General features: G+C 44.2%; 1 protein-coding gene across 1 annotated transcript in view; it reads right to left on the bottom strand.

Annotated features, from left to right (window-relative positions):
- The window catches only part of filip1l (filamin A interacting protein 1-like), a 62,067-nt gene that overhangs the window by 22,789 nt on the left and 11,988 nt on the right, over positions 1-27,290 (bottom strand). Inside the window, exons 2-4 of the mRNA XM_035150216.2 lie at positions 17,428-17,758; positions 16,743-16,916; positions 16,484-16,662 (exon numbers count right to left, since the gene is read on the bottom strand). Of these exons, the coding sequence (XP_035006107.1) occupies positions 16,484-16,662; positions 16,743-16,916; positions 17,428-17,748 (674 nt within the window). The 5' untranslated portion in view covers positions 17,749-17,758. The remainder of the gene's footprint in view (positions 1-16,483; positions 16,663-16,742; positions 16,917-17,427; positions 17,759-27,290) is intronic.

Here is a 27,290-nt window from a genome sequence, read left to right as displayed (position 1 = left end):
GGAATTTGTCAAACAATCAACACTCTTTGCGGTAAATAGATGGTGGCTGCAGTGATGTGGTCATAAATATGCTCATACGTGATAAAAACATGATCAAACGTGAACGGACATCTTGCTGAAACCGATGCCAATGGCCATTTCCATCTAAAGTGATGTAAAATCGCATCTGTGCCTCCGTCTAATCCAAATAACTGTAGCTAAGTGTTCATGTCAGTGTGATCAGTATGTAGGGGAATGCACAGCAGACTCTACTAAGAAGCTGTATATTTCTGTTGCTCCTCCTGATCCGTCTGTACCTTCCACCATCCGTCTGTGCGTTCTGTCTGTGCCTCTGCGGCGTCTCTCTCTCTCTCTCTGGCGATGACACACCCCTGACGGCGCTCGACCAGATGGCCTCGTTCGTCATTTTATCTGAACCCTCTCATAACGCTCCCGGGGCTGCGCTCAGCCCTGCAGAGGAGCGCGACCTCAGATGACACGTCGTTTCTCAGACGTAATGGCTCACATGTGAGTGGGATTATTATGATCAGCAGAAATGACAGGTGATCCCTTACAATTTCCTGGGGGGAAATGTAAACGGACTGTACGACACACAAAGGCGACGCAGGCCAGAGAGGTCTCGTAATGTCTGGATGCACATTTTCTGATCTCGCCCCACAATTCCTCGTCCCTAATTAACTGAATTATTTTCCCAGTGCCTTCCAACTTACATGGCAGAAAGGTTTCTTCTGGGTGTAACCTGCCAATTGACATAATTTACGTTGCACGCACAGCAAAGTGAACAAAAGGAAAGAAAGATATCAAGCGATTTTTAAATCCAAACCATATTATAACCACTTCCTTTTCACGGTTTATTAAAAGCGTTGTTCCCTCCCCCCCCCTTCCTCCTCTTCGTCTCTCTCCGTCCCTGTCCTTGTCTTCCTCTCTCCCCCCTTCTCTCACCCTTTCCATCACAACCGCTCTCCCCAGATCCTCCCACTCGCTGCTCACCTCTCCCTGCTTCGGGAAGAATGTAAATGATAGTCATTCGGGACGTAGGGTGTGACGCCTGAATGAGACGTGATGAAGCAAGTGTGCGAGCGTCTGTGTCTGACTTCCCCTCCCGGGATGAGACCCCCTGATGGGCGGGAGGTCTGTGATCCTGGACACAGGCCCTCTCTATTGTCTGCTCGCTTCCTGTTTCGGGCTTTCATCATCCCAATGACTTCTTGGCAGCGGGCCTCAAATTGTCACCGAGCGTGATTTGAAGTGAGGAGAAGCAGACACATACCACTTAGCCGCCACGTCATTGCTTTTCGATTTCTCATGGATGCTCGCATGTCATCCTCCACATCTGTATTTGTTGTTACAACGTCTTTATCCTCTCAAGACACGTTTCTATTGGTGTCGTGTCATCCTTTGTTCAAGTGTGTTATTTAGTCATGGCACAGAATAATTGTCCTGGGGGGGGGGTTGTTTACTTGTAGAGTAGATGCTTGGCAATCTGTGACCGTTCTGAACCTGCCTGTTTGGAATGGGCTGTCTGCTCGGGCCTGCGGTGATGCCGGTTGCAGTTTTCTTTCTGAAACTGTAAAAAGTGACCTGCTGTAATTGAGCCGTGGAAAATGCTGTCCACGCTCTCTTGGGTTCTTAACGATAAACATGCCGAGTGTGAAGCCGATGAGATGAACGTGAGCCACATACAGATTTCTGGAGTTATTAAACAGAAACAAGTGAGGTTGTCATTGGATACTGATGCTGTATTCATGGATTGTTGGAGGTGCTGTAATTATCAGTTTCTATCTTGTGTCATTCCAGTAACGACCAAAACCACTGTTAAACGTTCTTTAAAGAAGTTGACATTGACCTCCTCCTGTTTTGTTTTCTGAGTGTAGTGCAGACATCTAGACTGACTGATGACTCTTTGAGTTGTTTGCTTCTGTAAATGATCGCTAATTTCCCATCAGTTTTTATATGGAAATAGTCATGAATAGAGAAAGACCTGTATAGTCTGTCAATGTTCAGTCAGTAGCGGACCACAGACATTGATGGTGTGTCTTCAGCTGCCAGACATAAGACAACTGTTGCAAAGAGAGAAGCCCTCCCAGAGACCATTTTATCTGCTCTTGTAAATAATCAAATTTCAGTTTGATAACACTGCCATAAGCTATTAACTGTAAAAATGTGATGCCATAGATAAGTTCAGCATGGCAAAGGGACAAAAATCCATCTTGCTGTGTTTGCACTGAAGCCAGTAAATAGATCACCCTGTTGTAGTTTTTCTTTTTAACCGTGGCTTTGTGCCATGCCAGTCCATAAAGTTCGAAAGCTCTCAAAGAGGTGGAGGAAAACAAGAGCATGTTGGGGGAGAATGTGGTACATTGCAGCCCCTGTGTTCCCAGGTCTCTCGGCTGCGTTAGGCTCCCCGTGGCCAAAAAACACTTAGAATGTTGATGAAGTGCACCGGTGGGATTCCTTAATGCACGTCAAGGGGCTGCCTGAAAGGATTGGATCAGCCAGGTTATTAATGAAAGGACCCGATATTGGAGTTTTAGCCCGTCTCTATTCTGGGTGATGTCACCGTCTGGACAGACACGACTAGTCTCACCTCGGTGACTGAACACAACAGATGGCCCACATCTGGACGGATTCCAGAGAGGCATTTTAGCACTGAGGGTTATGAGCTTTAGCTCCGTCCACCGGCTTCCAGTGATGATGAGGATTGATGGTGATTTTCTTTTCTTTTAGTGCAATTAGCTCTGGCAGGGTGCCGGTGTCTTGAGAGGTTTTTACAAGATAGAAAAAAGAAAAAAAAGTAAAAACATCTGTTGGCCGAGTCGCATGGATCTTTACATACACTTCTGTCTCCTTTCTGACGAAGTTCTGAGGAAAAGCATGTTTTTTTTCCTCATAATGTTTACGGATTTATAAAAGCGAACCCAAACATCTTTTATATCAACATGACAACCTTTGCTAAATGATACAAAACACGATACATGCGTCATTGTATCAACATTTGATCCTTTTTTCTGTTCATTTCCTTTTTCCCCATCTCACCATGTCAAAGCAGTGTTCACCATTCATTTTCTCGATTGTGGCAGCCTGCAATATTCAAATCTGTCCAGCCACACTTTTATAATGAACCAAAAAACGTTTATTACACTTCTCATAATAACATAAGAGGTGTTTTGCTCCATTGCTGTGTTGTATTGCTTTGTGCAGCGCTATTGCATCCATAAAGTGTTTACCGTCCATGCCGGCGGACAAACCTCAAAGTTTCTGCTGCAATTGTGCGCATACCTGCTAGTGACATGGAATGCACATCTTGTCTTTCACTCTTTAGTCTGTGTACCAGTCACACAGACCAACATTTAATGGGCTCTTCCTTGGGCCATGTCCCACCCCTCCATGAAATTTTAAAGGAAATGGTTCTGTAGTTTTTGCATAATCCTGCAAACAAAGATGAAAACATAACCTCCTAAACTGAGGTAATAACTTTGTCCACTAAATGCTAAATTCGCATTTTCATTATATTTAAGTGATGAAATTATTTGCATGCAAAACTATGGGTATTGTTTTTCACTCGTGGAAGAATTATAATCGCAAATATATAAAAGTTCTGCATCATTCTGCAGCACTTGTTGTGCATACCCACCAGGGACAGTTTCATGCTGTTGGCCACTGAGCAGCTCCACTTGAGTAACCGGGGCTTAAGTGGGACATTTGGTTTGATCCTTAAAATGCCTTTAATTCTACCCTTCCCAGCACGAGAGAGGCTAACAATTTAAAACATAATATTAAAATTTGGATGCAGTGCGGTCCCTCTGAAACGGCTCCAAGGCCTCGCAAGGCAAAAGAACAGCGCAGATCAGATTTTTGTTTTAATGTTATTTTGGGTTGAGCATAAAACTGGCTATAATATATGGCTGCTCGAAATGTGAGCTCATAATTTTCTTTGTTTGAAAAAAAAAAAAAGAAAGAAAAGAGTGTGCCTTTGGAATGAGCTCACGCTATACTTACATTAAATTAGAGAGATCCCGGCATGGCATTTATTTTCTCTGGTGTTTGCTCTTTGTCCAAACCACAGATACCGTACCTCCTCCCTGGCATGTTTAAACTCTACAAGAACCCGTCCTGGATTGTTGGACGCCTTAAAAACCGGATTATAGGTGATGCACGTGGCCTGAGAATAAAGTGTGTGCCAGATCCGGATTTTGCATTTGTATCCAGGTGACTGCACCAAACAAACCAGGGCAAATAAAACACTCAGCTCTTTGGGTACGCAACCTTACTTGTCTCCTCACTGACATGGATACTTCCTCTTTCTCCCACTTCACCAAAACCATGAGAGGCTCCTGAAACTGGATCGACCCTTTAAACTGTTTTTCCACCCTTTAGTCATACTCCCCACCTCCCCCCCACCTCCCCCTCCCCACCTCCTGTCACTGCCAGCAGGATTTCGAGCCCCCCAAAAAACATTTGTCCAGAGATATCAGGCCGCTGGAAAAGTCTGATTTCATCGCTCTAATCTTTTATGGCAAAGCGCACAGGCCCGTTGTACATCCCCCTGCTGCCACCCCATCAAAAACATTATCTCCTGGATGTCTTTATCCTGCAGTGTTACAAGGGTATCTCACTAAGCGCCAGGCATTTTACGGCTCACCAGGTCAACACGACGTCAGGATGGGAGACTTTTTTGGAGTAAAACTAAATTGACTGCATAATTTAATCTTGGAAAAATACAGTGTAATTGAGGTTTTGGGGCTGGCATCAAAAGGGGCTGCTTTGCTCTGGAAGGGACGAGAGTGCGGTTCAGAGTTTAGGGTGGAGGAAGGTGGCTGTTGTTTGTTTTGCTGTTATGACACTGCAGCTGAGACACAGTATGCTCGACAATTTGCGGTCCACGAATAAAAATGATTTAGGGGTTGCCGCCATCGGGCTTGTTGTACCAGTGTATTAATTAGCTTGGCACTGGTTTCGTATCCTGCCATAAAAATACAGAATTCGGGGCTTGTGTGAAGTCAGGCATCTTATTGAGGGTTGAGTTACATTTCTGCCGTGTTTTTTGCAGAGGCTTGTGGGCTTTGTAAAACACTAAACTGTTAAACACTCATATAAAACAGATATTTCTCAGGACATTACTCACAGATACATAATAATTAAGTTTTATTAATTTCCTTGAGCTCTGAATGGAAGCAATAATAATTACAGTGGGGGGAAAGGTGTGTCTGAAACGATAATGTTTACTCTCGTATCTCAACCCTGAAGCAGAGCAGTGCCAGCCATTCTCCGGTCTCATAACCCTGCAGGAAAACGCTCTCATCAATCATCCCCTAGCACCTTGCGTTGGATCGGGGAGGAGGGAATTTAAAACCAAACCGTGGCTCGTATTTCTCCGTCTTGTCAAAGCCCAGGATGCACTGGGACAGGGTGGTCCCTCTGACAGCTTCCTCTATTGTTCCCCGGCAACGAGTCAATCTCCAAAGTTTTAAGTTTTGGTTTCCATATCGCTGCTCGACACCCGACCGCCTCAGGCTCGACAGGTCCTCCTGGAGGCCGAGCGCACAGCCTTGAGATTCTTCTCCTCCCACGGCAACCGCAAACCCACGTCTTAAGTTCGTACACAGGGGTTTTACAATGTCCGTAAACCTGACGTCTTGAGATTCCTTTGAGATGATAAATGTTCGAGATTGCGAGATTACCTAACACAAGAAAACCAAACAGCTTTGTCTTCCTTCGTAAGGGAAAAGTAAATTGAACCCCGTCCCTTATAAACATAGCTAATTAGCAGTTACGACCTCCGAATGAGTCGCCTCACACCCTAAGAAAGTTACAAGGGCTATTTTCAATTTAACACGAAATCCCATAAAGTCCCGACGGTGGCTGCAGACGAAACGACTCGAGCACGGTGACCTGTCGAAAATATGAATCTGACACTAAAACAGCAGATTATTTCTATCTCAGGACCTTTGACAATAAAACTCTATCTTACCCTCTGGAGAGTATTAAGATGTGGTGAAATCAACAACAGCGCCATAAATCACCGACCCCTGCTCCCCCTTCGACATTTGCTGCTTTGTTTACACACTGAGGTGTCCTCCATCATGTCCTGTAAACGAGATCTGGAACTTTTAGGCATTTGTCTAAACATTTGTTATGTGTCGGGGGAACCGAAAGTGCCAAATACAGTCAGTTTTGTTGCCTAAGGCTTGGCTAAACTGGGCCTTTCCTCCCAGCAGGCCGAAACAGGAAATGAGATCATGAGCTGTTTTGACAGGAACATCCTCTGTAGACTCATCGCTCATCATTTTTTACTTTTTAACTTTGTTTTATATCTACTATATATCCTACATAAGTAAAATATTAAAGAAGGATTGCTGTAGGATGCCATGTTCTTAATTTTGCATTCAAGTCATACCAGTGACCAATTATCTGTCGGAATATTAGTATGTGCTCCAAAATACTAAGACAAACACTGACCCCAAAGCACTTATTAGCAATATGTTAGCAATTAAAAATGATATGTAGCCAAGCGCAGAGCTAAGAAAGTTTTATTTTGTGTATTTGTCAATAACTATAAGTTATAGTTTTATAATTTTTCTCTTTTAAACAGATTTATTAACAGTTGGGTAATTCAATTAAAGTATAAAGCACATTGCGTGTAATCATATTTTACAACAATTACTGATTCCAGCTATTATATAGACTACGGAATTAAATGTTTTTTCACCAGATCTAGAAGTCTCAGAGGCTTGAAATGATAAAGCCTTATAAATGTCCATATACTGTACCTGCTTATGTCTATGTTAGTATGTTTAAAACTGTTAAAGCCAACTCTCTCTGTAAATGTTAGGTACAGGGAGTGTTAGAGAAACATGAATTTCCTACATGTCCGTCATGTTAATGGCTGAGTACAGTACAGCCGTAATCTTGTCTTTGTTAAAAAACTGAAAGGGGAGAGAAAAGTTGCCACATTGATTCACTGTCCCTGTTTGCACAGTTCATCACGGGCACGTCCAGATAGGCCATTCACCCGCAATGAGACATTTGATTTGGCAGATCCAGGCAGGCGCTTTTCCTCCCTCCATAATTCACTCACTATCTCAACACCGACTTGGCCGGCAGCGCAGGCACAGGCTCATTGTTCGGTCGCCACAGCTGCCAGCCTCGACGACGTAATGTGCGCGCTTTCTCGCTGCCGCTTCCTTCCAGCCTGACAGGACAGCAGTCGAAAAATGGCTTCCCTTCGCCGTGTTCTGCCAAGCTGTAACTCAAGAAGGTGTCTGCTGGAACAAATGTGAGAAGAGGGTAAAAAAAAAGAAAAACGAGAGAGCTCCACCACGTCAAGTTTACATGTTGGTCTTTAGATTTTCTCTGCCTGCATCGGTGCAATTTGAGTCTCGCCTTCATTTGCTGTCTCCGGCCCCAGCAGAGGCCACGCACGGTTCACGGCAGGCGTAGAAATGTCACACTTACTCCACATTAGCTGCATTTTTGCCGCTTGACCCCCCCAGCCCTCCACCCTCTGTGCTATTTCCTTTCACAAATAGGAGATTAGCTCATACATCACTCTCGCAGATTCCCAGTCATTTGTCAAGCGCTGCACAGTTGACCTGCCCCGTCACACGGTAACGGTTAGAAATAAGTTGTCAGGCTGCTCCAGTAACACTGCTCAGGTAATTGTACTGGAAAACTCCATATTTGAGATTTAGACAAACTCATGGGTTTTGTTTATGCCATTAATAGTCCCAGTGATCTTCCAACTTGATTCAAATACGACTTTTGTATAGACGCCATGATGTCTGTTGACCTTGTTAACCTCCCTACAATTAAACAATCTCATGTAAATACTGATATTTACTTATATTTGGAGAAAAACTAAGCAAAACTGAAAAAAAAACTAAATATTGACACTTCTGTACCACCTCCAAGGAGTAGATTCTATTTTAAGGCTCTGTTTATAACGAGTCTAAAAATGGTCGGAGTGGAACGAGCACGTCCTTGTGGTCGGTGAGGTCTAATCGCTGCATTCTGTCAGGGAGATGTAATCACATTACGCCATGCGGTGACGCTGCTCTGGGCCTAATTACCAGCCAGTTTACACACGTTAGTGGAGCAATATTTTTTTGACAGTGTTGCACACTTTAAGGTACGAGTGCTACACGTGGAAACTATGCTTTCATGTGAGCGGCCGTCTGCTCCGCGTTACCGGCTTCTGCCTTCTAACTCTTTTTGATGGGCACCTGCACATCTGCAGTGCAGAGGTGGAAGGAGCATCTGTGAAGAGTTAATGCACCTTGTCTCTTTCAAATAGTACCATCATTTCTTATCCGTGAGGTAACAATAAGAAATAGAGGGGGACAGCGATCCATGTTCATTGCCAAATGCAGGTCTGCAGTGCAAAAGTACTGTGTTTCTTTTACTTTTGAGAAAACGACTTCATTTATTTTAAGAATCGGAGAAAATTCAAGCAGCTTTAACTTCTCTGATCTGGAAAATTCAGAAAAATCCACAGTCTGTTTTACTTCAAAGGTTAATACAAAAGCTTTACTGCCCAAAATGCATCTCAAACACACGTCTTTACACCCAAGATTGATCTTAGACTAAGCAAAACATTATTCTCCAAATAAATCAGCCTACAGAAAGAAGAAGTCAGCGTCCTGCACTCGATAGATAAAGTTGTGCAGCTTTAAGTTTGAGTTAGTGAAGGAAAAGGAGCCCTGTTACAGTAGATTCAGACAGATGAGCGTGATGCTGAGGAGACTGTCGAGCAATGTGTTTCGTTATCTGGCCGAAGCAGCAAAGGGAGTGTCGGCTGATGAGCTCAAATTAGGTCAGTAGCCGCACAGTTTTTCCTACGAAGTGGGAGCGATAGTGAAGATACACAAACAAAGGTGGGGTTTGAAGCAGGGAACACAAATGCAGCACGATGTGAAGTAACTTCTCCTTGAACTTTAATGTGCACATCTACCTCTTTCTGTGTATTTTGTATCTTTTATCTCACCTATTATGACACTATGAGACCTCAGATTGCAAAGAAAAAAGAATAGAGCATGCTAAAACAAAAGGTTTCAATTCTACAGGAAAAACAAACCACTCCAATCTAATACTGACAGTGATGGAATAAACCATTTATTCAAATTATAAGCAAAAGAATATCAGTGAAATAAACTGGTTTAAAGTATAAATGGCCACTGTTATTAAATTGGTTATTAACATGTTGCCATATTGCTAATTTGTAGAACATACAATATAACAATTCGTCATTGATATGTCTAAAAGCGACTCGACCTATCTTATATATTTTCCAACAATATTCAAACCCAGAGAAATCCACTTTTAGCCTCGTCAGTCAGCCAATCAGCTGTTCTTTCCTTCCACTGTATCTAATGGTCACTCTTAATAAATCACGATGATTCATCGTCGTTTGCTGCGTGACGTAGATGAAACTTTAAATACATGAACCTCATCTGGGAACATAATTTGTGCCCATGTCCCGCGGGTTCGATTTCTCCCATGATCCCACGCTGCTTCACGACGTCATCAAACCAGGTCTTTTGTTTTAATTTGGCTTGAAGTTCCAGATTGCACGTTTAAACCGTGACTTTCCACATCTAACTACAGATTAGAACAATCCACATTAGATTTTATGGACACTTAAACTGTTCAAACTTCCTGGATCACATTGAAATTGACTCATAAAGTCCAAAACATCTCATCATTATTGGCAACTGAGCCACAAAGACCTCACAAACCATCACAGTAATCGTTAGTGTCTTTTTAAATCTAAACTATTCAGTTGTTCGACTAAACTGGAAGAAATTGTCACGAAGCCTTACCAAGAAAAGTGATGAAGACTTTCAAACTAAACCCAGTCACTATTGAGCCATGGCGTCGTCGTGACGAGTTTAGAGACGAGGCAGAATGTGTTTTGAGACGCTGTAAAGCGGTGGCTGCATGTTCTGTGTGTGTGTGTGTTTGGAGGCTGTTGCTGAATGTGTCACATTTGTGTGATTCCTGACCTCAACACGGGGGCTTTCGCCGGTGGAGCTTCAGAGAGTGCAGCTGCAAATATCCAAATAACGTCACGTACTGTACAATAGTCAGCTCGAGGGAGAGCTTTCCATCCCATATAAGGACAAATTTGACGCAGAGCTTTCGAGAACAACACTCGATAGAGATGTGTACATCCCAGTACCAGAAATCTAGTACAGAGCTCGTGGTTTAAAACTAAGCAGGCAATTTCTGCTATCACAAACATAGCTCATCCTCTCATTTATCACATCAGAAGCTCCAACCGGCTTTGAGCAGGAATGCAGAAAATGCACGAGGCTGGAAACATTTTCGGGGTGAACGCAGGTGTCCGCGGAGTTCGAGAAAGACTTAACAGCCTTCGCTAAGAGCTCAACGATCACGCGTCGGCCCCGCTTGATGAATGAGGCAGATTTTCGTCTCCTCGCCCACAGTTTTTTGCCGTAGCGATTATATCTTAACGATACAAAGGTGAGGACAGATCCTGCTCATGCATGCAGTGGAATATGCGTAGGCATTAAACAGTGGAACAGCTGCTTGAAAACCTCCTGCTGTCATTTGTGCAAAACCATTTTTTCCCCCTGCCTGCTTCGAGCCTGCAGAGGCAGGAGGGATCCTCAGCAACCAGAAAGCCCAGTTCATAAAAGAAACGTTTAAAAACGCTGTGTGTGTCGCTGCAAAAGAACAGGGCAGGTCTGGATAATAAGCATCTCGGCGATGATGAGGGCATCGCCGAGGAATGTCCTCCATCACATCCACATGAGTGATGTCACCAGCCCCGCTGCAGTTAAGTCAACCAGATGGCATGAACATATACTGCGCGCCCTGCAAATCGTTAAAAGAGCAGGAAGAGGGTCATGCGGTATCACGCTCGCTGCTACCGTGCTTTTTTATCTGCGTTAAAAAGCACAGTAACGGTGATTATCACTTACTGTGCCAGTACTTTCACCTACACACCCACGGTTTACTCACTTTTAATCTGCGAGCTGATTTCCTGGTCGCTCGGCCTGGTTTCCATAGCAAACTCACAACTGTAGGAACTTCCTCGTAATTTGCGCAAAAGAATATAGTGAGTAATAAAATGCAGAAAATTATTATTCAGTATTTTCATGGGAAAGTACGAACAACTAATTGAAGTGAGTCATGGGATGTTGCTGAAACCGAATGATGTCCAACACTCATAGACATCTGACTTTAATTATGATCATATGCGTTAGGTGCCAAGTAGATCAACTCCACGATATATCACGTTTATTCATTTTATATACAGGGGATGTGGATTTAAAGGCAAAATAAATATACGTAAAAAATATACGTTATTTGGTTTAACTTGTAGTTTGTATTGTTCTCCTTTTTATGTGGTTGCTACTTCCACCAAGGAGGTTATGTTTCCAACCCTGTCAGTTTTTTTGTTGGTTTGTTTGCAGGCAATATTTCAGAAAAACATCTAAACCGATTTCCAGGGACTTTGGTGGAGCAATGCAGTATGGGTAATTTTCTTTTCGAGAATTTCTCTGCATTTTCATCATAGTTTTCCCTGGAAATAATTCATGAAAGAAAAAGACATAAGTAGGGGATTCATATCTATGAGTGTGTGAAATGTGGTGAAGCATGAATTTGAGTGTTTGACTGTTGGGCCTTGTTGGAGGTGTACGCACGACTGAGTGCCTTTCTAGTTCCTCCTCGGATTAACGCATTTAAAGGAGTGTAGTGCAAATGTGTGTAATATTGCACAAACTTATTTTTTCTTCTACTTTATTCTTGCTTGTACTTTTACCTCTGGGCCTATTCGTGTCTTTATTGGGACCAAATTCCCTCTTTGTTTGACTATTCACTCAGCGCCGCTCAGCAAGTAAACCCTGTCCAGGGAAACACGGAGGGAATGTTGTAACAAGATGACCGTCTCTCCTGCTGGCATCGTGTTACGGGGGATCTTTTCACAGCCAGTATGAACAGATGGAACTATCAAGAGTGTCCAAATCCACAAATCAGATTTTTCTATTAAGACGGAGCTGGAAAAAAAAAGTCAGCCTGTCCTTCGCTGGTCATAAGTATCCAGTTCTGAGCCCTTTTCACCTTTTAATAATCCGTTTTTTCTGTTTATGATTTTTTGCGGCTGCGTTTGTGAGGTGCAGCTGCCAAATATGAACACTTACTCTATTAAAAACCTAATGAAAAACCCAAACTTAGCAGCAGCAAGTAAGAATTCCAACCTAAAAAAAAAAAAAACCTGGCCTCTGTAACATTAGACACTTTGCCTTCCCTCTCTCTCTGTGGTATAAACTGATCCCAGAGCAGCTGGCTGGGTAAACACGAGGTTACATCATAAGGGTTCTGGTATTCAGAGGTCAAGTTCCATGCCGTCATGCTGCAGATGTCAGCATGTGAGGTTCTGTAAAGATGGAAGGATGAATTGGAAGTTTGATTCTTGGCATGTATCAACACACTGGGTTCAATGCAGCCGATGATGTATCGTAACAATAAGGTTTGTTTGTTTTTTACGCTATGCATGAAACCAAAGGACACAGATGGTCCTGACATTTTCTCCCTGCCCCTCAGTTCCATACAAAAGATGGAAAAGGGCCTGTGTGTGTGTAGATCTGTGAGCTGAAGTCATGTTTAAAGTAACATCTGTGGATGGTTAGGATGTCGCTCTCGCTCTCACACCCCTGCTGCTCCTGCAGTGCCCGCCGCGCGATGAGGTCACCACTCATGAGCGTCTGCTTGATCGACAATTAATCAGAGAGGAACCGGGGTTCATCAACCCCGAACCCCTGCCTGGATTTACATGCTTTTCCAGGGAGGAGGTCAGTCACGGAATATGGTGGAAAAAAGAGGCCTGAGCGTGTGTGTGTGTGTGTGTGTGTGTGTGTGTGTGTGTGTATATGTGTGTGTGTGTGTGTGTGTGCAATTTCGAGATATAAAAGAAAAGAAAAAGGTTTTGTCCGCTTCCAAACTCTGTTTCAGCTTTCCAGGCCCCAGTGAACGGAAATGATTACATGCAGCTAAAATGCATCACACAACATTTAACAGAGGGAGTGAAATGAAAGCCCGGTGCGGTGCGCGCTGCCGCTCGCACTCTGCAGCCCGCTCTCAAAACACCGAGCGCTGCTTCGGCTCTCCCTCAAACAGGCGATAAGTGGCTTTTCCCTTTTCGGAGTCAAAGCTTATTGGGCTTTGCAGTTTTTTCTCCTCGCGCTCTGTAATAATGTTTTGGAAAGAGCGCGGAGCAGAACAGAAGCCGCTGAACAAACTCTGGGTTTTGTGCTCGGGCGAAGGACGAAAATGTCGTTTACTTAAGCTCCTCGGGGATTCTCCCTTTCTCCCGGCCCGCGGCGGTCTTGATGACATGTCTGCCTCAACATCTTTAGAGGATCAGTGGACTGTTATACGACAGAAATATATCTTCTCCACGTCTTGTTAAAACCTGCTCGGCATCAGCTCCTGATGTTTTAACAGCAGAGTACATCCCCGGTTATATTATTTTCCATTTTTTCATGTTAACCATATTTTCTATAAAAACCTCATACTCACAAAAGTGACATGACTGCTGCCCTGGCTCTGTTCGAAGGTAACACCACCTCCAAAGCTCACTTATTAACACCTTGTTATGTGTGGTGTGTATTAGCTGTTAGAATGTCAAATTGTGGTTTTGCAGATGGTAATGTGCAGAACAGTGCTTTTGGAATGATTCCCTGAAGCGTCAGCTGACGACCTCAGAACCTCAAGAAACAATCCCGCTCTTTAATCCCCATAAAACCACAAATTGGTTGCATCAACTAATCGGCTTCCCCGACTCTGGTCTGTCTTGTAGGAATTTGAACGTTTCGAGCTTTACCACACCGGGTTGTTTACCTTTTTAAAAACACACATATACTCTTTGGCCATGGTAGTGCAACTGTAGTTTGATCTGTACCGTTTAAGACATTTCCCCAGATTCTATCCGTGCAAAGTCCTTTTCAATCAATCCCATTTTTTTTGTATAGCCGGTTTTCAAATATCACAATGTGTCTCATAGGGCTTAACAAGGTGCAACACCCTCTGCCCTTAACCCTCAGGAAAACATAATATCCTCGGTGGAGGTAAATATCGCAAGTTAAAATTTATCCAGAAATAAAAACCCAAACTGCAAAACATCCACATAACAATAAATATCCAAGTGAAAACCTCTGAGACACGATCTTTACACACAAAGTAACAGCAACAGTTGAAGTTTAAGACACAAACGCAGCTCGGCTCCTTATTTATGAGCCCAAAAAAAGGAGCTGATCCGTCTCGTGTACCCTCGCAGCAGCGCCATATAGCATAACTTATAATTATCCATATGGCGGCACTGAAAAACTGTAATGTCTCATGTGAGGATTGTCTGGACAAACAAGTCAGGGAGGGAATGAGGTAAGAGGACACCTCAGAACACACACGTTTACCTAATAACTCTGCACGCGCTCGACGGAGTCCTCAGCTACATAAACAACGCCGCGTTCAACCACTAGAGACGGATGACAACAGCAGATGTTCAACACCGCCTCCTTGTACAGGCGCTAATGCCGAAGTCCACTGGCTGAAAAAATACACTCATCAACTGTTTCCATGGTAATCTGGCATCTTGTTAAACACACACTGTGATTGATGCTTCTCAGAGCCATTAGGTTGGTTTTTCTTTTTTTTGTTTGTCCTCTCAGTCGAATAAATCCTTCGCCTTTTCTCACGTGGTAATTAGCTCGGCCCTGGACGGGGGCCTATTTTTCATGGCAGCCCGTCCTTCCTGACATGCCCGGGGACGGAGCGCAGGTCCGTCGTCACGCCGCGTCTCTGGTCCAACTCAAACACTCCGAATGCGGATAAAGCGCAATGATGTGATTGTCCCGGATAGGTCACGGGGCGATGTCCAGCTGTGTTTCCTTTGTGAGATAAACTGCTGAGGGCGCGCTTGTGTTTTTGTGGACGTGAACGTCTGTGTAAGAACATGTGATGTTACTGAGGAAGCTGAGGAAGCTCTGTGTGACACTCAGAAGAAATCAGTGCGACGTGTTTCCACCTCAGCCGTTTCCGTCTCAGCTGGCAATGTCGAACGCCCATTTGGACAAATTCAACCCGGGTTCCTGTCACTGTTACAGCGTTTTGTGGATTGCGTTTTTTCTTTATTGGAAGCGTCAAAACCTCCGCAGTAATCTGAAATAGTTGTCTCCTACTCCGGGACACTTGGAGCAAAATGCCTCCTAACGTGACACAGATGGAATTACAGCTGGGATGAGGCCGTTAGCACAGCACAGTTGACGCAGCTTGGTTGTATTTCATAGCACTTGATGGCATAAGTGTGAGGATTCCTGCCGTCGCGCTCAGACGAAGATGTTGCCTCCCTGCCAGCAGCTCGCTGAGGCTGCACTTAGGCACACAGTTAAATACTATATGCTCACACAGTCACAATGAACATCTCTGCCGTGGCTAAAAATCGGGGCGCGGGCGGAACTACAAATCCGAGCACTCCTAATAAATTCCTAAGAACTCGCACATGTTTAGAGAATCCCCACATCGTAACACATTATGCAACCGCAGCGTAAACAGTCTGATTTTCAAGTGTCCCCTCATCACGAGCCGCTGCCTCCGAGCTTCCGTGCCAGTGAAATGCAGACTCACTGTAGCCGTGTACGAGTTTTCCAGGGTTATGGTTTTTCACTCTGGTTCCCTCAATATCCTCAGTGCTGCCATCAAGCCGAGTTGTAAGATGTAAATCTTATCTGTGTACTGAGGCTCGGGCCTAAATTCTGTTGACAAAGTCCTGCATCGTCTCCAGAGAAAGAAGAAAACTCTTGGTTTTGCTCAAGAAAAATAAAGGACAGATTCCAAGTCAAGTTCAAAAACAATGATCGACCTCCCTAGGGTTGATTTTCTAATCCAATCCTGAAGATAAGTTAGATTTAATGCTCAGGTTACACAGGTTTAGGAGCTGGACCACTCTTTTACAAGCTGAAAACTGCTCTTGAGCATGTCAATCTGGTCTTAGTGTTATTCAGCGACCACGGTATATCCTCCATCAAGGTCAAGGGAAAAGACAAAATGATTTAAATGATTCAAAAGGCCCTCAAACTTTGAGAAACACGCTGACATTAACTCGTAAACACAGTCGGATGGTGAGGAGATGATGGATATCGCTAAAATAAGAGTTATAATAAAGTCTGGACCCAATTCTCTGGATTTTAACTGCAGGTCATGTCTGAAAACGGCTTAAAACACCTGAAAACACATGTCAGGTGGCCGCTCACATACATCATGATAATATCTCCTTCACATGGAAGCAGTTGTATTATTTAAATGCAGAATTTGCTGTTTGCAAAGACAACAGGGTCAGCGACGCTTGTAATTGATTATCCGTGTTGCGTTTTTTTTTTCGGAAGAGGGTCATGTGATGGGAGCCTGACGAATCAGCGAAGGCTACGTTGTAACCCAAGTGTCTACGTCTTAGTACACCGACCTCTCGCGCTCCTGCTCCAGCAGGTTGGTGAACTCGTCGCTCTTCTTCATGAACTCGCCGTGGTTCCTCTTCTCGTCCTCCAGCTTGTACAGGGCCTGTTTGTGCGACTGCTCCACCATCAGCAGCTGCTCCAGCATCCGCCGGTGCGTCTCCCTCTGCTTCTCCACCAGCTTATCCAGCTGTGGACGGAGGAGTCAGTCATTAATAGCAGTCATTTCTGATGCCAAATACTTTAGTTTGAATTAAACATTGGTGTTACCTCAACCATGGGCCTCTCATAAATGTCCTCCTGGAAGTCGTCCGCCTTGCCCTGGATGGCGTCTCTCTGCAGAGCCTGCAGGACCTTCTGTGGTGTGACGAAGCCATATTTGGCCTCCAGCAGGGCCAAGTCAATTTTTTCCGCCTTCAGGACTGTGATCACCTCATCTCTGGCCTGCAGTTGGAGAGAATTGGCGAATTTGGTTAGATTCAACTTGACAAACTTTAAATAATCAGGTTGAAAACCTCCACAGCTTTGAAAAAAATAGATCCAAGTGGCAGTAAGTCATTTACTCTGAGACGTTTTTGCATAATATCCAAATTTGCCTAAAAAAGGAACTATTTTCGTTCTATTTCTTTGTTTTCACCATTTAGCCAATTTTACACAATATAATTTATGATTTGGTCTTAAAGAAAAGCTGCAGACTTTATATTAAGGCAGACGTTGCCTTGTTGATGTCATGCAACCACTCCTCCGGGAGATTCTTGGATGCAGAATGACAGGAAGTTGTCTCAGCTGTTGGCTGTCCATTAACACAGGCCTTTATCCTGCTGATCCACTGTGTCTGACTACATGTCTGACTGGGGTCAGTGCCATGTCTGCAGGCCTGAGGGCTGATGTCTTGGCAAAAAGGTTCTCAGGGCCACGTCCATGTTTTCTCCATGCATCATCTCCACAGATTTACCTGTAGCTCTCCCTCCAGCAAGCTCAGCAGAAAGACCAGGTCATCCCGGGAGAGGTCCCTGCCCTTCTCCCTGCGACCGGCCTTCGTGGCACCACTGCTGCTGCTGCTGCTGCTCCCGCCGCTCCCACCGGAGCAGGTGCTGTTCTTGGCCGTTTTGTGATTCCGCTGGATGGTGCCGGTGTCATCCGGCGGCTCGCGGTACCTGCTGCGGCGCTCGGCCCTTCCCGAGGGCTCCTCGCGTTCGGCAGATCGCTTGCGCGTGTCCGCCTGCACTAGCTTGGCCTTGGTTATGTCCTCCAGACTGTTGCTGCGGGATCGCATGGTCTTTTACCTGTTGATGGAACCAAAGAGGAAAGGATGAGATGATCTTTTTCCGCACCATGTGTCTTCTGTGTTACATTATTTATCTTCCCAAACAAAAACAGTACAGGAATACATAAAGTGCAAAATATGAATGCACGCCCTTGACTTTGAAATACTTACAAGAAGAAAATACGCAGATGCTTTTACTCTGTCAAATATAATCTATCCTTGAAGTTTAGTGCATTCCAGGAGTTACTTTGTGACTGATGAAATGTTTTATTTACATTTTTCTGGCCAGAGAATTTATACATAAGTGGGAATGAATGCCAGTATCACTCTACCGGCCCCAGTTTGATGTCCTACATATCCTGGACTGCCCGTGCACAGACTCTGGATACCAGAAAATAAATCAATACTGTATTAAACAAGCACAGGGCGCATCAACAATAGGAGCAGAGTCTGGATTTCAAATGGCTGTGTGCAAGTCTGAACATATTTCGCTACACCTGCAGTTCCACATTTGTCATCTGTCCAGCTCAGCAGCACCGTGTTGTCATTGCCCTCCATATTATGAAATAGTCACTCGGGGTAATAGAGTCATCATCATCACGTCCAACCGTCAGCCACAACGCGCCATTATGCCACAAATTCTTTGACGTGCCAGAACGCATGTAGATCCCGGAGCTTCAGCACCGGCTCAACAAATTACCCCAAGCTGCCGACCGTTATTCACGGCTGATGAATTCCACCAGAACGTGAACTTTTTTCTTTTTTTTTTTTTTCGGAGAAAGGCAGCCAAATCAGTCTGCCAGAGGATTTAGGCAGTGGAGCGACCGCGCTCGTCTTGCCTACCCACTTTGTCTGTTTTACAGATGTTGATTGGTGGTCTGATGTGTTTGGGCCTGGAGACCGATCGGAAAAAAGGGGCAACATCAGGCGTACGGGACTTAGCGAGCGATGAATCAAACGCATTGTGGCTACCTACCGAGGTCTGTTTGGAGTACACACTGTGTCTTTGTGACATCTGGTTTATGAATGGGCCATTCAGTGACTCACTGACTTCGATCAAAGTATGATAAATAGATAAATGCTGTAAGCTGCGAAAGAACTGTAAGCTCCTCTGCCAAGTCATTTATTACTTTTTCGGCATTATGTTGGGCTAAATAAATACATCCAAAAAGGCAGAGCAGAAACAAAAGCATGCTGGGACTCATTTCTGAGTGTTTGATGTCAGAGAGAACATTCTGCCCACAGGCATTACATCATCATCCATCCAGCTCGACTCACATTGAAATGTTTCCAAGGAGCCGAGCTCCCGAGCTGCGGTTCCAGCTAAAGACGCTCTTTCACAACAACATACTCACTTTTATTAGGTCATTTGTAACTTGGCAACGCAAAAAATAATGATGTCAATTTTAATCACGCACTCCTGACAATAAACACCTTCCTGTCAGCTCAGGAATAGATGGTGGTGTCGGCTTCTAGCTGCGCTTTTAATGGCTTTCTTTCATTCACGCAGACCAGCGAGATATTCTTTAAATTGTTTGGAGAAGAATGGATTAAATTGTATTTACTTGGATGAAAAGCAAAACAAGAAATCAAATGAAAAATCTGTGAAATGAAGTCGCAGGATTTTATAAGAACTCAAACAGCCAATGAACAGAGTGTAAATAAATAAATGGGAGTAAAATGAATATAATGATGATGATTTTTAAGAGAAAGATACAAATTGATGTGCCAACTAATATAACTAACTAGTATAAATGAATGGCAAAACTTGAACTTTCAATTTTAACTACTAAACAATGTATTTATGCTACTATACTTATTATCTACTTGTTATTTAGCAGATTATTAAATGTATCTGTATAAAACTTGGGACATTACAACAAAAAAAAGCAAATGAGAAATGCATAGAAAAACTACCCAACAGTACTATGTAGCTGAAATGTGGCTCTATGTTATGTATTATTAAAATGCAGTTGGTATATCAATGCATCAGTAATAATCAATCAAATAAATTACAAAAAGGACTTAGTGTATTTTTACACTGTGGTGTTGCTATTTTTATAAAATAATAGATTATTAAAACACTTCAATCTACTAGTTACGCATCAAAAGAAACGCAAATATCCACCATAACTACATCAAACCAGTTTTCTCACTCTTAGTGGGATATAATATCTCATATTGGCGACCACCTACACTTTGATGGTATTTATCTGTGCATGTGCTTATTGTCCGTCCAAGGAAAAAAGGAAAACTAGTTTCAGCATCAGTCCCTGGTGTGCCACTGAGACATTAATGAAAATCCCACCACTTGCAGTTAAATCAGCTCCACGCGCTCCAATCGCAGGTTCAGAAACGACCAGTCGGAGGCTCCTGGAGTGTGTGTCCAGCCTGTGTGTGTGCGGCCCTCTGACAGCTATGTGTAAGAAAGATGGCTGGGTGATTGCATTGTGAACACTCTAGGCACGGCGCCACATGATTCAGGGCTGAGGTAATTCCCTGCCGTCTAACACAGACTCCACATCGACTTACTCAGAGATCTGGGCTACGGGGCGATAGACAGAGCTGCTCTGAATGTGTGTGTGTGTGTGTGTGTTTGTACAGATTTAGGCAACGTGCAAAGATACAGGACTATCTGTGTTTTTGCAATCTTACCCAGAGCATCGTTAGAATTGTAGTCAATCAACTCACACCGACACAAACGTGCATTTAAGCTGGAGGTTTCAGATTCGAGCTGAGATTGCGCAAACAAATCTGAGGGTCCCAGACGTGTAACGTGGCCCCGCTGGGATTCCTACATGTGCAAGTATCACGTATCTGCAAAATCTCCGAGATGGATCAGAAATACATCACGTAGTTCATAAAAAGGTTCACCGGGGGGACAGGAAAAATCGCTTCACATTGGATTTGACGTGTCTCCAAATCAGTCCTTTACTGTCGTGGTGGGAGTTGAGTGAATAGGTTTTGTAACTAAAAGGTTCGGCGCGTCCGGTGAGTGATGGTCCTGATGTTTCTTAACTGGGTTATTTGTTGCTCCAACTGGAAACTTGGAGCAAAGCTGGAAACACTGGAATGTCCAAAAAGAGCCGTCCAGGAATGAGCTGATTTGTGTTTGCAGAGGTGAAAATAATTTGTTGAACTGTAGTTACGCCGCTCAAAACACATTTTTAGAGATTTAAATGAGGCCTGTAATGCACTTAATGCGCTTAAACGATTTGACAAACATAATGAGCTTTGTATATCAAGCTCATTGATTTAAATCCAAAATAAACTTTTCCTTTAAATGTGACAAAAACAAGATTTAAACTCAATCTGATGATCCAATTTGATACGATACAACTCCAGCTAATCCCAATTGTCTTTGTTATCATCCCAGCATCTGCTGTCAGTTTCACACTAACACAGTCCAAGTCTAAATAGAGACAGGGTGTAAATAGACGTTTGAAGACAGTGGCGCTAAATGAAAGCGCGGCATAGGTTTGGAAATTTCCTCTCAGCCCCTTCTCCCCTGGATGAGGCAAAAAAAACTGGCTCTAAAAAATGTTGTTTTGAAATCTTGTGTTGCTTGTGTGCACTCGTATTTTCACCATGACCGCATTGTGTTGTTTGTGTCGTCAGCTCGGAGAGGGGGCGAAAAACATGACTGCCAAAACACGAAGCGTAATTAGCCAGCATCTGTAACGCGAGACCTCAGATTACAACGTCGGAGCCGTTTTTTGTCGGATGAAATATCTGAATCTGTCACCGGTGAGGGAACGGATATTTGATTTAATATGTCTCAGGCAAAGAGATCTTTTTACCTGGACAACAAATATGTCAAAGTCCCAGTGGATCTGACAGTGTCGTGTTTGTACCTGTGCACGTGACGTCATCACGGTGCATCATCTCTTGCGCTAATAGACGACGACAGCGTGAATGAACAGGTGTGTGACATGTGTAAAACTGCCCAGAGAGACGACTGAGCCGAGCTTTGTCCTCCGACTAATCCCATCCAGCCGATGTTGGAGCGGTTTGAATACAGTGCAGTCATTTTTCAGTTGTTATGATTAACAGGTGCTCAGATCCTATGCAACGGACTTGGCGGCTCAGTTTGGTTTTGACAGCGAAGGCAACAAAAGGATTCATTCAAGCACAAGCCTCTGACTTTTTATGTCCGGTATGCAAACGTGAATAAAGGGATGTGTTACTGTTGTGTGCACACACAGAGGATTAACGTCTGCTAATAAGCAATTATCTCATCTGAGGTTCACGAGTAGCTTGGATATAGAGTTTTATACAGCTCCTCTTTATCCAGTGGTCAACCACAGGACTGAAACATATATGATTTATAATAATTTAACATGGTTGTTCAAAACTTAGTGCTTTTCAGAGAAGAACTTTGACTCTTTTACAGTTTTGTTATTATTGAAAATAATTTTCTCTCAATTTCTGTCGTAAAATGTCTTGAAACTTGAAAAACAGAAAGTGGAAGTCATCCTAAACAAGAGGGAAGTGAAAGTTCTTCGTAAAGGTTAAGGACAAAAACTAATGTGGAGAATAAGACCAACACATCACCAAAGTAATCACAGTTCAGCCTGACGGTAACATGTGTAGTTGTTGATGCTGTGGCACGAACCACTAACATTTATCAATCACCAAAGTCAGTAGGATTCATCCTTTGTGCACCGTGAACATCTGTACAAACTTTCATGACAATCCCCACAACAACCGGTCCGCCAGCACGGTTTAAAATTAGCAATATAAATAAAAAAGAGTTTGCTTATTCATTCATGAGCTCTCCTTCCCCTCTCTTCCTCCTCTCCCTCCCTCTGCCCTTCCATTACCTCGTGCTCTCATCAAGCGGCGAGGACAATGTCTGACGCCAAAAGCAAAGCTGTTACTGGAAACACTTGGCACTTTGGACAAGTCTAGCCGGGACCACCAAGGTTTCTCCGACTATGGCTACCAGGTCAAAAGGCTCATTCATTCAAAGATTTTACGCGATGAACTCACTCAGCCAACCAGCCAGTCGCTAACTCATAAACCCCACGAAGTCCGTCTATAATGGCCATTGGGTAATTTTATCACACATCTGAACACTTAGGAAAGCGATTTAGACTTATTATTTTGGGACTTTATGATTGTGAACCTTTTCTGTGACTGTTTGGACTCTGGATCTAAACTGGAACAGCAACTTCTCCCCTCGCAAACCAGTTCACACGCTCACGGGGACACAAGGATCTTTTTCAAATGAACACAAGGATGGGCTTTGAGTGATGACTTCACTTTTCATGTGAGCTGGAAGTAAAGTGGAGGGAGGGCCGTTAAAAGCAGGAGGGTGAAAGGTGAGGAAACAGGTGTGCCACTAAAACTATACCTCTCCACTCCTTGCACATGCACACACACACACACACACGCACACACACACACACACACACACACATGCAAACACGCACATGCGCACACAGCGGCCTGTGCGGACAGTTTGGCAATGCGAGCAGTAACCCGCAGACACGCACAGAACACATGCGTACATGTACACAACCGCTGCCGCCGCGCAGGCACACACAAATCACGGGCGTAGATTCCTGCAGCCTGACATCACGCCGCTGTCAGGATGATTGAGGGGAAGAGAAATGCAGATCAAAAGGCAGCAGGGAAAGGGAAGAGAGGGGAGGGAAAGATGTTAGAGCGGCAGTATATCCTGAGGAGGATCTGCTGGTCGTCTGCAGTGGACACATGAAATCTTCTCTTACAGTAAATTCAAGTACGACTTCTGCAACATCTTTCCACCTCCAGATCCCATCGGAAAAACACTTGAATCTTAATGTAACATCCCCAAAAATCCCTTTGTGAAGATGGTACTTTATAAATCTGTCAAGGGAAACAACAGATTTTAAACTGAGACTCGCGGCCATGAAAAATGGATCATGCACAAGGGGCGGGGGGGGTTGCTGGTTTTCATAAGGAGACAAATCAAGTTTAAAATGCTCATTTTGATCCCAGCGTGCATTGGCTGAGAGCAAACGCTGCATCAGAGGTAACTGGGAGCAGCAGGAGGGGGAAGTCTGATCCACGCATAATCAGATCGGACGGCACACGCTCTTCACAAAGTGCTGGTCAGGTGGGATGAATGCGAAGAGGCATCCGCGTAGGGGACTGTGAAATCAAATATCCGTTTCTGGCGTCGGGACGATATGTATCTCATTGTGTCTGTCGTTTTTCTGGCCGCGAGATGTTTCGAACCAGGTTGATTTTGCATCAGTGCCTCACATGCACATTTTATCAGTTCATCATGAAATCGGTTGTTTCGACTATCAATCTTTCCTGCCTGCTGATTAATGTTGCAGCAACTTCGTCATCCATGCACATCATTCACAACCAGATCTAGAACAGGAGCACACAAGGTCCCCTTGGATTGAAACAAGCCTTATAGCTACGGCCGCCCTATGATTCCCAGCTACACATTGGTGCTAGTTGAAGGTTTGAAACCGCATTCGTTACCACACAGCATCTGAAAAAAGCCTGCACCCCCTCTGAATCCACTAGATACAGATTGCTATTTGGAGCCACAGGAAATTGCACAAACAACAGGCAGACAAACAAACGCAGAGAAAATCGTAACATCCGAGAGTGAAGAGTTAAAAAATCTAAGACAGAAATAACAGCGAGTGAAATTCAGCATCAGTGATGAACAAACTTAGGGAACCAGAAGAGGCCAGAAATCCCTGAAATGCCAAACCACCACTTTTCCTCTTGGCTCAGTGGGAGGTTCGGATTTATTTGGCCGAGCGACGTGAGAACATCTTGAAATGAGCTTGATAAGAATATTAGAGAGTTTGTGTCAAACGTTTTCAAGTTGTTGCGGCACAAGATCTGTCAGTTTTTCGTTTAGCTGTTACAGTTGCCTGAATATAACTGTGTTGTAATGATATGTAGACGGATATACTGTGTGTAAATGTGTCAGTAGTAGCATTAAGTGGCAGTTAATATGTGGCTCTAGAGAGCTTGAGGAACGTTTTAGAAGAATACTTGTGTCTCCCTTTGAGAATGTAAAAAATAATAGTTTCATCTTGTATTTAAAGTGTTTTTTAAACACATCAAATGCATCAGTGGAGCTAACAGCCCCCAAAGAATGACAGTGAGAGAGCTGCATGCTGTGCTGCAGGGGTTTCCGTCATCAAGACCCAAAAAAACAAAAAAAAGATACAGCGAAATGTGTACAAACAGTGCGAGTGTTGCCGCAGCAACAGGTAGCCTAGCAGCATTCCCGCCTCAAGGTTGAGCGAGGTGCCATAAAACTGTCGGGGTTGTTTCCTGCGAGCATTAGCGCCGCTGGACTGTAAAGCAACGAGAGAAGTGGTCTGGGAATTCCTCCGCACTGAAGTCGTCCACAGCTCGGGGGCAAGGGGGCCGCGATTCCGGCAAAATGGGCTGCGGAGGAATGAGACAATCGGGCGGACAAACAGAGATGTTCCCGCATCACGTACAAGGCTCCCTGTTACTTCAAGCTGCAGGATGTATGTCAGGGACTCGCTGCTGCAGAGCTGCTCGCTGTTAAAAGGCTTTTTTCCTTCACATTCTTTCTTTCTTTCTGCTCCATGATGCAATCCCAGGAAATCTTTGGCCCTGGCCAGAAAACTCTTAAGAGTGTCAGCTTTGCACAATTACCCTGCAAGGATCCTAGACGGCAACGGTCGAGTTCCACTTTGCAATTCTAAATTCAGTTATAGAGTCCGTCCTCCAGTTCGGAGCGGTGGTGATGAATCTCCCTGAAGGCAAATACACTGAATTTACCTCATCACGCAGCAGTTGTTCTGAAATACTGAGTCCATAATGTGCAGTGGAAGGGCATCTGTTTTTTCACCAGGGGGCGCCATGACGCTTTAAAACCTTTAATGTTCATAACTCTCTTTAAGTGAGTAAAAGTTTCTATGTGCAAAAACAGAATTATTGCCCTTATATGTGAAGGGGCAGCAATACAGAAGTGAAATTATATCTAAAATTAATATTTGAAGGCAAATAAACCCTAATCTGCCAAATTAAATCACACAATCAAATCTAGAATCAATGGATTTGCAAATGTTTTCCTTTTTGCGAAAGTGTAACTACTGGAAACAAGACGTCTCTACTTCCATTCTCAGTCTATGTGCACCGATGATTTCAAGTTTCCACATTAGTCTTGTATACGTTTCGAACAGGGGCATGACTGTTTTTTTTCTAAACTAGCTGTAATGACCCCAAATCCTGCTCATACATATACATGCACATGTTCAACACGGAGAAAGTTTCCACTCGGATGTGAGAACAAACATGATTCTGCACACGTTTTTTTTTTATTCATTTTATTGGTTTCTCTCTTGTTTAAATCCTGAATCTAGAGATTGAGGGTTTTATTAGTCAGACACTAAAATCATTGACAACCCATTAAGCAGAAATGCTGTTGGGGTTTTCCAAACGTTGCAGCTCTAATGTCTCCGAGACAAATTTGTGATTTTGAGCAGCATAAATCAAACTGACTTTACAGACTGACGGGGAGCGGAGGGGGGGGGGGAATAAGACGATAATGGCGTGAACCTCAGGGTGAGATGTTAAAACCTCTGGAGGAGGACGAGCAACTCGGACACATTCCGAGCCAAAACAAACCAATCACCGTGTTTACGACCTCGGAGCGTTTCCGCGGGACACGACGTAAAGCAGCTGAGGACAATGGACGTGATGTGTCCTCGCGCTTCCTCTGCCAGGTTTACATTTGACGGAGTTCTCAGTCTGGGGCGAGAGGCCAAGTCTGATGCTCAACCATGAAACGTGGCCAAGCGTACGTGCACGTGGTCTTCTGAATGTGCGAATGCATGCACGCGCACACACAGAGAAGCACACACACACACAAACACACACGTGCTGTCTGGTTGTTTGTCTGCTATTGTGCAGGAGCGTTGCCATGAGAATGTCTTTCTCATGATCTCATGGCTGGCTCCAAATGCTGCATTTTACTGTGTGTGTGTGTGTGTGTGTGTGTGTGTTTGTGCCAAGGTCCTCACACTCACCAAGGACAAACCCAGGCGGCGCTGCAGTTCCGGCGACCTCTCCAGCAGAACTGGGCCCAAATGATATTTTTTTAATGGGACCAGTCATGCTGTTTTGATTCATGCATCAGTCCAACAGAACATGACGCACATGGAGCTGAACCTCTCTCCCCAAGCGCTGCTCTTTGGAGCCACAGAGCTCGACTCTAAGTTTAGCCCCAAGTCGGCCTCGTTCTAAACACCCCCAGTGTATTTAATATCTTGTATCGGCTGTCTCGCTGGCTGCAGGTGCTCCACGCTCCGTGTCTGTCACCTTGTCTGTTCTGGGGTGGGGGGGTTTGAGTTCGGCCAGTAGCTGCTGGATGTCACACGGAGCAAACCAGAAGTGAGAGGTCGTCCAGTTCAACCCGAAACTAGTCAATATTTCATACGGTGAATAATCACCTGACTCCGCAGTCTGCTTCGGAGCTTGATTTACAGCCAGCGTTTGAATGGAATGGGGCCGTGCGGTTTTGCAGAAATGCGATGTGTCTTCATCGCAAACAT

This window comes from Hippoglossus stenolepis, chromosome 24 (genome assembly GCF_022539355.2).
Source record: "Hippoglossus stenolepis isolate QCI-W04-F060 chromosome 24, HSTE1.2, whole genome shotgun sequence".
Classification (NCBI taxonomy): domain Eukaryota; kingdom Metazoa; phylum Chordata; class Actinopteri; order Pleuronectiformes; family Pleuronectidae; genus Hippoglossus; species Hippoglossus stenolepis.
Note: the sequence above shows the minus strand (reverse complement) of the source record. Positions and strands in the feature narration are given on the sequence as shown.